The following is a 10,000-nucleotide window of genomic DNA, read 5'->3' as shown; positions in this document are numbered from 1 at the left end:
ACCTCTCGCTCTCTTTCTCTCTCACACACACACCATGCCACAATCTTAACACATTTACACACATTCTATGTCACGATTATAACACAGACATACGTACACACAATCCAGTAAGAGTGTGAGAGACAGCCAGCAGCAGTACCTACAGGACATATTGAAGAGGACGAATCGGCTGTGGCAGACACAGAAGCACTGACAGACCCACTCTCTGCTCACCATAGCTCGCCCTGAGCCCTCCTCTTCCTCCATCTCTCTCCTCCTCCTCTGTCTCGCTCACCTGTCCAGGTATCTCTCCTGCCTCACCCACACCATCCCCCTCCTACCCCTCTCGTCTCCAGTATCATCTCTAGTAACCTACACCTCTATGCAGCAGCAGGAGAGCGTGTGCAGGGTAGTTCACCTTTAACGAGGCCCTCCATCTTCCAGAAGCCTGGAGACAGAGACTGGCCAGGTGGCTCCATAGACATACATACAATAGACACACGCAGGTCATGGAGATCAGTGAGGCCTTCTGCAGCAGGCCTCCAGAACACCAGGGGGCAGACGTGGGGAATAGTGAGGAGTGGTAAGGGGCCTGAGGTGCTGTGAGGCTCAGGCCTAATCCCAGATCAACCCGTACACCATAGCCACAACACCGACGCCTAATCCCAGATCAACCCGTACACCATAGCCACTACACCGACGCCTAATCCCAGATCAACCCGTACACCATAGCCACTACACCGACGCCTAATCCCAGATCAACCCGTACACCATAGCCACTACACCGACGCCTAATCCCAGATCAACCCGTACACCATAGCCACTACACCGACGCCTAATCCCAGATCAACCCGTACACCATAGCCACTACACCGACGCCTAATCCCAGATCAACCCGTACACCATAGCCACTACACCGACGCCTAATCCCAGATCAACCCGTACACCATATCCACTACACCGACGCCTAATCCCAGATCAACCCGTACACCATAGCCACTACACCGACGCCTAATCCCAGATCAACCCGTACACCATAGCCACTACACCGACGCCTAATCCCAGATCAACCCGTACACCATATCCACTACACCGACGCCTAATCCCAGATCAACCCGTACACCATAGCCACTACACCGACTCCTAATCCCAGATCAACCCGTACACCATATCCACTACACCGACGCCTAATCCCAGATCAACCCGTACACCATATCCACTACACCGACGCCTAATCCCAGATCAACCCGTACACCATAGCCACTACACCGCCTAACGCCTAATCCCAGATCAACCCGTACACCATAGCCACTACACCGACTCCTACTCCCAGATCAACCCGTACACCATATCCACTACACCGACGCCTAATCCCAGATCAACCCGTACACCATAGCCACTACACCGACGCCTAATCCCAGATCAACCCGTACACCATATCCACTACACCGACGCCTAATCCCAGATCAACCCGTACACCATAGCCACTACACCGACGCCTAATCCCAGATCAACCCGTACACCATATCCACTACACCGACGCCTAATCCCAGATCAACCCGTACACCATAGCCACTACACCGACGCCTAATCCCAGATCAACCCGTACACCATATCCACTACACCGACGCCTAATCCCAGATCAACCCGTACACCATAGCCACTACACCGACTCCTAATCCCAGATCAACCCATACACCATAGCCACTACACCGACTCCTAATCCCAGATCAACCCGTACACCATATCCACTTCACCGACGCCTAATCCCAGATCAACCCGTACACCATAGCCACTACACCGACGCCTAATCCCAGATCAACCCGTACACCATATCCACTACACCGACGCCTAATCCCAGATCAACCCGTACACCATATCCACTACACCGACGCCTAATCCCAGATCAACCCGTACACCATATCCACTTCACCGACGCCTAATCCCAGATCAACCCGTACACCATAGCCACTACACCGACGCCTAATCCCAGATCAACCCGTACACCATATCCCGACACCATGGCCTACTCCATAGGCACTTGTTTAGACCAGAGAGGTTTGAATAGGTGTATCCAATATGGCTGCTACCATATTACTTCCAGTATACCTATCGAATCCATTCAGAGCTCATCATAGGGGCACGGAGGGAATTGGTGGATTGAGTGTAGGACCTGCTGTTTGGCAGTTCAGTCAGCGGTCTACTGCAACATTCTACAGGCTTAAATGAACATGATGTCAGCATGTTTCACTTTCATCATCTTGTGAGCGAGGTAACGAGTGTGTTTGTTTCAGTAAGCCTCTTTCTGAGGTGTAGGCCTAACCCTGTCTGTTGCGCATGAGTGTTCAGTGTGTGTGTGTGTTGGTTTGTATACATCTCTCCAAGGACGGCAGAAGAGCCCTTGACATTATGGCGTCTGCTGAGCGCACACACAGAGAGAGAGAGAGAGAGAGAGAGAGAGAGAGAGAGAGAGAGAGAGAGAGAGACACACACATAGGCTTACCGTTGTCTTTTTATGTGTGTGTGTGTGTGTGTGTGTGTATGGGGTCTGTGACACTCGGAGACAGAGCAGAGGGGTGGTGGTGTATCTTCTGTCACTGGACCCTCTTTGTTCCCAGTTTGTGTGTGTGTGTGTGTGTGTGTGTGTGTGTGTGTGTTCAGCAAAAGAAAAGCGGAGCCCTTAAAGACGGGGCCCTGGGGACAACTCCTCAATGACTCATTTTAATTAACAGAGAGGAGGAGAGCAGAGTGAGGATGGAGAAAACACACAGTTACTGTGCGAACTGGGGAGGAGAGGACACCACTTCCTCATTCTCTCTGTATCATTCTATTTATATCTCTCTCTCTATCGCTCTCTCTGTATAGCTGTGTCTCTCCATCTCCATTCTCTCTCTCTCTCACACTCTCTCTGTATAGCTGTATCTCTCCATCTCCATGTCTCTCACTCTCTCTGTATAGCTGTGTCTCTCCATCTCCATGTCTCTCACTCTCTATGTATAGCTGTGTCTCTCCATCTCCATCTCCATCTCTCTCTCTCTATGTAAAGCTGTCTCTCCATCTCCATCTCTCTCTCTCTCGCTATCTTTCTCTCTCTCTCTCCCCTTCTATCATTCTCTCTCTATCGCTCTACGACCTTGTTCGTGAACAATGACTCAATGACTTATCATTCTGATGACACTGACATGATCATTGGCATGAATATTTACTTTTGAGAGATGTACTATGGATTTTTAGTGACTGACTAGCTTTAGAAACATATCCATTGTATATTGCAGTTTGTACAAATTGTTCTGAGAAATGCACTTGTTATTTTGCACATGTTAGGGATGATGTGAAAAATGCACCAAAGCGACTGAGAAAAACTGTCATGTGTACAGTACACTGAATGAGTGTGTGTTTATGAGGGTGTGTGTGTGCGTAAATGGGTTAATCTGAGTCCAAAGGGGAAATGAATGTCATCATCTTTAGAGCAAATTAACTCTGTCATCACCGGGGTGAGTTTTGGGGTTCAGTGTGAGGTGATAATCTTAGCCTGACGCCTCTTCACACATTACAACAGGAGCAAAGCATGTGGATATAAAATGAGTTAGATTGGCTGTGTTGTCGTGTTATATATCCTGTACTGGGTTCCAGTTGCACATTGCATCTTGATGCCTTTGCACTGTCAATGGCTCTGTCTATGTCTTGCAATGTTTGTGCTCATTTGGCTCTATGCCATGGTTTCAACGTCCACGTGTGAAGTTGTGGAGCGCAAGAAATGCAAAGCTAATTCCCGTAAAAGGCCATAGAGAGAGTGAACTGATTGACCTTGCTGTGGGTGACCATAGAGAGAACCTGGGGCGCAAAAATGCAATTTCAGAATGTAGGGGGGACATGTCCCCCCCTCATCCCCAGTGAAAGTTGTGCCCCTGGAAAGAACTATGAGGTTGGTTTTGTGGAGGAACTCTAACAGAATGAGAGGACAGTAAATATGGACTGACAGGCAGACAGGCAGACAGCCCCAGCACTCTGACTCACCTGCATTATTCAAACTGCATTAGAAAAACTAACCTGTCTAGAACCTTTTTCTGCCTCTCAGCCCCTTCATCATTTTAGAGTTAAGTCCATTTTCGAATCAGTCCATTCAGTCGAAGTGGATTGAAATTCCAATCGGAAAATTGGGTCATTGAAAGTAAGTGCCACCCGTTCATACCTCAGATTGACTGAATTGAAATGGAATTGACCTCACCTTGCATGACAGGCTCCCTTTCCCCTCTTGCCATAATTAATGAGATTTACAGTATATAGGGTACAGATGTAGAATCATAATTTGAGCCAGTTTGCTACGGCAGGAAAATAATCCTGCAGCAAGAGGACATGTGCATTATTACGTGGATTATAATTAATGGAACTTTTTTGTAGGGGTTGACACATTTTTCATTAGGGCAAATCAAACCTGACACTTTAAAGTGGGAATTACAAACTTTAGAAGCCTTTTTAAAATTTTGAATACAATGCCGTGCAGGAAAATTCTCAGCAACAACAGAGTGATCAAATTAAGATCCTACATCTGTAGGGCTTTCCCAATTCATGTTGTCTATTCACGCCCCCCCCAATCTGCCTGTTGTTGCCCACTGTCACCCCTATTGGGGTTAAAGACCTATTAACACCCTGAGCCTCACAGACACACACTGGGCTTGACTCACAGTGGCTACACACACACGCAAGTATGCATATGCACACACACAGACACACACACACACACACACACACACACACACACACACACACACACACACACACACACACACACACACACACACACACACACACACACACACACACACACACACACACACACACACACACACTTACAGCCAAGCACACAAAGAGCCTGCCTGACCGACTGTCATGTGTTATGAGACCCATACGTTTGAACCTGTGTGTGTGTCTATGTGTGTGTGCGTGCATGTTTGTGTGTGTCTGTGTGCATCCTGAGTGCGTGCATGTCTGTGTGTGTGTGTATGTGTGTGCATGCCTGCGTGCATGCGTTTGTGCGGGTGTGTGTGTGTGTGTCTGTGAGCCAAACTGCTTCATTAGTATTGTTAATCCGGTCTCTAGTGACCTTAGATACACTGGTCCATCTGTCAGTGTCAAACTCCATAGGCTTTAACTCGTTAGCACGTTACAGTTTAAAAACAGAACACATCTGATCAGGCAAACTACAAGTTAATAATAGTACACACACACACACACACCATCTCCCGTACACACACACACACCCGAACACACCCCAGGACACACACACACAGCCCATCTCCCTTACACACTCTCTCTCTCTCTCACCTCCGTCCTGAGTGCTGAGGACATTGAGAGCGAACAGCATGGCATTGGAGAAGGTGGTAGCTTCCTCCTTGCTGGCGAAGTTGAGTCCGTAGACCTGACGGGCATCACGCCACTGGTGGAAGGTGGGCGTGGCCTGGTTATACTTCAGACCCTTCACTATGGAGTAGTTGATTACCACCTAGAGAGGAGAGATGGAGAGATGGTGAGGTGGTGAGATGGAGAGATGGAGAGGTGGTGAGATGGTGAGGTGGTGAGATGGAGAGATGGTGAGGTGGTGAGATGGTGAGATGGAGAGATGGAGAGGTGGTGAGATGGAGAGATGGTGAGATGGAGAGATGGAGAGGTGGTGAGATGGAGAGATGGAGAGATGGAGAGGTGAGATGGAGATGGAGGTGGTGAGATGGAGAGATGGTGAGGTGGTGAGATGGAGAGATGGAGAGGTGGTGAGATGGAGAGGTGGTGAGATGGAGAGATGGAGAGGTAGAGAGATGGAGAGATGGAGAGGTGGTGAGATGGAGAGGTGGAGAGGTGGTGAGGTGGTGAGATGGAGAGATGGTGAGGTGGTGAGATGGAGAGATGGAGAGGTGGTGAGATGGAGAGATGGATAGATGGAGAGGTGGTGAGATGGAGAGGTGGAGAGGTGGTGAGGTGGTGAGATGGAGAGATGGTGAGATGGAGAGGTGGTGAGATGGTGAGATGGAGAGATGGAGAGGTGGTGTGATGGAGAGGTGGTGAGATGGAGAGATGGAGAGGTGGTGAGATGGAGAGGTGGTGAGGGTGAGAGATGGAGAGGTGGAGAGGTAGAGAGATGGAGAGGTGGAGAGGTAGAGAGGTGGTGAGATGGAGAGGTGGTGAGATGGAGAGATGGAGAGGTGGTGAGATGGAGAGGTGGAGAGATGGAGAGGTGGTGAGATGGAGAGGTGGAGAGGTGGTGAGATGGAGAGATGGTGAGGTGGTGAGATGGAGAGATGGAGAGGTGGTGAGGTGGTGAGATGGAGAGATGGAGAGGTAGAAAGATGGAGAGGTAGAGATGGAGAGGTGGTGAGATGGAGAGATGGAGAGATGGTGAGATGGAGAGATGGAGAGATGGAGAGGTAGAGAGATGGAGAGGTAGAGATGGAGAGGTGGTGAGATGGAGAGATGGAGAGGTGGTGAGATGGAGAGATGGAAAGGAGGAGAGATGGAGAGGAGGAGAGGTGGAGAGGAGGAGAGGTGGAAGGAGGTGAGATGGAGAGGTGGTGAGATGGAGAGATGGAGAGGTAGAGAGATAGAGAGATGGAGAGGTAGAGAGATGGAGAGGTAGAGAGATGGAGAGGTAGAGAGATGGAGAGGTGGTGAGATGGAGAGATGGAGAGGTGGTGAGATGGAGAGATGGAGAGATGGAGAGGTGGTGAGATGGAGAGGTGGAGAGGTGGTGAGATGGTGAGATGGTGAGGTGGTGAGATGGAGAGATGGTGAGGTGGTGAGATGGAGAGATGGAGAGGTAGAAAGATGGTGAGATGGAGAGGTGGTGAGGTGGAGAGATGGAGAGATGGAGAGATGGAGAGGTAGAGAGATGGAGAGGTAGAGAGATGGAGAGGTAGAGATGGAGAGGTGGTGAGATGGCGAGATGGAGAGGTGGTGAGATGGAGAGGTGGTGAGATGGAGAGATGGAAAGGAGGAGAGATGGAGAGGTAGAGATGGGAGAGGTGGTGAGATGGAGAGATGGAGAGGTGGTGAGATGGAGAGGTGGTGAGATGGAGAGGTGGAGAGGAGGAGAGGTGGAGAGGAGGAGAGGTGGAAGGAGGTGAGATGGAGAGATGGAGAGGTGGTGAGATGGAGAGATGGAGAGGTAGAGAGATAGAGAGATGGAGAGGTAGAGAGATGGAGAGGTAGAGAGATGGAGAGGTAGAGAGATGGAGAGGTAGAGAGATGGAGAGGTGGAGAGGTAGAGAGGAGGAGAGGTGGAAGGAGGTGAGATGGAGAGGTGGTGAGATGGAGAGATGGAGAGGTAGAGAGATAGAGAGATGGAGAGGTAGAGAGATGGAGAGGTAGAGAGATGGAGAGGTAGAGAGATGGAGAGGTGGTGAGATGGAGAGATGGAGAGGTGGTGAGATGGAGAGATGGAGAGATGGAGAGGTGGTGAGATGGAGAGGTGGAGAGGTGGTGAGATGGTGAGATGGTGAGATGGAGAGATGGTGAGGTGGTGAGATGAGATGGAGAGGTAGAAAGATGGTGAGATGGAGAGGTGGTGAGGTGGAGAGATGGAGAGATGGAGAGGTAGAGAGATGGAGAGGTAGAGAGGAGAGGTAGAGATGGAGAGGTGAGATGGCGAGATGGAGAGGTGGTGAGATGGGAGGTAGTGAGATGGAGAGATGGAAAGGAGAGAGTGAGGTAGAGATGGAGAGGTGGTGAGATGGAGAGATGGAGAGGTGGTGAGATGGAGAGGTGGTGAGATGGAGAGGTGGAGAGGAGGAGAGGTGGAGAGGAGGAGAGGTGGAAGGAGGTGAGATGGAGAGATGGAGAGGTGGTGAGATGGAGAGATGGAGAGGTAGAGAGATAGAGAGATGGAGAGGTAGAGAGATGGAGAGGTAGAGAGATGGAGAGGTAGAGAGATGGAGAGGTAGAGAGATGGAGAGGTGGAGAGGTAGAGAGGTGGTGAGATGGAGAGGTGGTGAGATGGAGAGATGGAGAGGTGGTGAGATGGAGAGGTGGAGAGATGGAGAGGTGGTGAGATGGAGAGGTGGTGAGATGGAGAGATGGTGAGGTGGTGAGATGGAGAGATGGAAAGGAGGAGAGGTGGAGAGGAGGAGAGGTGGAAGGAGGTGAGATGGAGAGATGGAGAGGTGGTGAGATGGAGAGATGGAGAGGTAGAGAGATGGAGAGGTAGAGAGATGGAGAGGTGGTGAGATGGAGAGATGGAAAGGAGGAGAGGTGGAGATGTGTAGAGATGGAAAGGAGGAGAGAGTTCATGGTTACCATCAAGGCCATTTTAGATCAATATGTGTGTGTGTGTGTGTGTGTGTGTGTGTGTGTGTGTGTGTGTGTGTGTGTGTGTGTGTGTGTGTGTGTGTGTGTGTGTGTGTGTGTGTGTGTGTGTTTGTGTGTGTGTGTGTTTGTAAGTGTGTGTGTGTGTGTGTGTGTGTACCTCTACCTGCTGGTCCTGTAACTTTACTCCCACCACACGGAAGGTGTTGTTGGCAGTGTTGTGGTAGATGTTGATGCGGCTGAAGCCCTGCTGACCTGGCTTGATGGGAACCCACTTCTTACTGCCGTCATCATAGACCATGACAGAGGCTCGTGCCTGGCAGATACTCTGCTCACTGAGGGGGAAGAGAGAAACAATAAGTCCATTTCTTTATCAATCAATCAATTGATCAATTTGAACCATCATACACCACCATCATACCTCACCATCATGCACCACCATCATACCTGTTGGAGAGGAAAACACCCCCAATACCTTAAAATGTTGGAGAGGAAAACACCCCCACACTCATCAATATGATGAGCAGCCAAGTCCCAAAACATAATACACCACCATCATACACCACCACCATTCACCACCACAGAGGTTCTAGCATGGCAGATACTCAGCAGTCAACCTTGAGACAATCAATCAACCAATTCATTATAATTTTATAAATGAATGAGCACAGTGCAGTGCATCTTTAAGACAGTATCAGTCATCAATCACTCAAGGAACCAATAAATAAAAACACAATTTTGTTTGGTTTACGTTGCTTATGACAAAGAACACATTGAGCAGTGCACTGCAGGCCAATCCAGCTGCAGGTCATGTGATTGATTGAAAAGCCCTCCATCCAAACCTAATGAGACATCTATACATGCACACCTAGACCAGAGTCTGCTGCTACTGTTATAAATATGTGTGTGTGTTTGTGTGTGTTTGTGCCGCCAGCGTTGGGTCTGCCTACTCCCCCATCTTACTGCATTTATCACAGCCCACTGAGGCTCTCTCTCTCCACTGACCTTCACCGTGTTGTGGTGGCGCACACACACACACACACACACACACACACACACACACACACACACACACACACACACACACACACACACACACACACACACACACACACACACACACACACACACACACACACACACACACACACACACACACACACACACACACACACACACACACACACACACACACACACACACACACACAATTCACTCCAGCCTTGACTATTGTAGCCAGTAAGTGTCAACAAAGGAGAACACTCTCATCGTTCTTTTCTTAAGTCACAAGCACAGAGATGTGAGATGTCACACAAAAGGCAAGGGAGGAATGGAAAGAGGATGAAAGCAAAGGAGAGACGAAGAGGAGAGACAGAGGATAGGAGTAAGTAGGGAAAGGAAAGGAGGAAAGGAGAGGGGAAATCTAGGAAAGGAGGGAAGTAGAGGAGAGACAGAAAAAAGTAGGGAAGGAGGTGAGATGAGAAAAGGACGGAATGAGGATGGATACAAGGAGAGACAGAGGGAGCAAGAGGGAAAGGGAAGGGGACTAGGGGAGGAAGGGGAAAGGGAAGGGGACTAGGGGAGGAAGGGGAAAAGGGGGGAGGAGGAAGGGGGGGGGAGAGGGAGAATTTTGGCATACAAATGAGAATAACAAGAGAGAGACCCATCTGTGCCTCTGCTTCAGTGCCAGGCTAAAATTAGTGGAACTGCCCCTGGGGCAGACAGAAAG

At 49.6% G+C, this 10,000-nt stretch overlaps 1 protein-coding gene across 5 annotated transcripts in view; it reads right to left on the bottom strand.

Annotated features, from left to right (window-relative positions):
* LOC118398424 (ena/VASP-like protein) overlaps window positions 1-10,000 on the bottom strand; it is a 69,833-nt gene that overhangs the window by 11,659 nt on the left and 48,174 nt on the right. For 3 of the 5 annotated variants that reach the window (XM_052470745.1, XM_052470741.1, XM_052470742.1), the window contains exons 2-3: window positions 8,432-8,606; window positions 5,305-5,482 (exon numbers count right to left, since the gene is read on the bottom strand). In XM_052470745.1, the coding sequence (XP_052326705.1) occupies window positions 5,305-5,482; window positions 8,432-8,606 (353 nt within the window). The remainder of the gene's footprint in view (window positions 1-5,304; window positions 5,483-8,431; window positions 8,607-10,000) is intronic. The other 2 variants (XM_052470743.1, XM_052470744.1) reach the window with 1 other exon arrangement.

The sequence above is a fragment of the Oncorhynchus keta genome, chromosome 19 (assembly GCF_023373465.1).
Source record: "Oncorhynchus keta strain PuntledgeMale-10-30-2019 chromosome 19, Oket_V2, whole genome shotgun sequence".
Lineage (NCBI taxonomy): Eukaryota > Metazoa > Chordata > Actinopteri > Salmoniformes > Salmonidae > Oncorhynchus > Oncorhynchus keta.
Note: the sequence above shows the minus strand (reverse complement) of the source record. Positions and strands in the feature narration are given on the sequence as shown.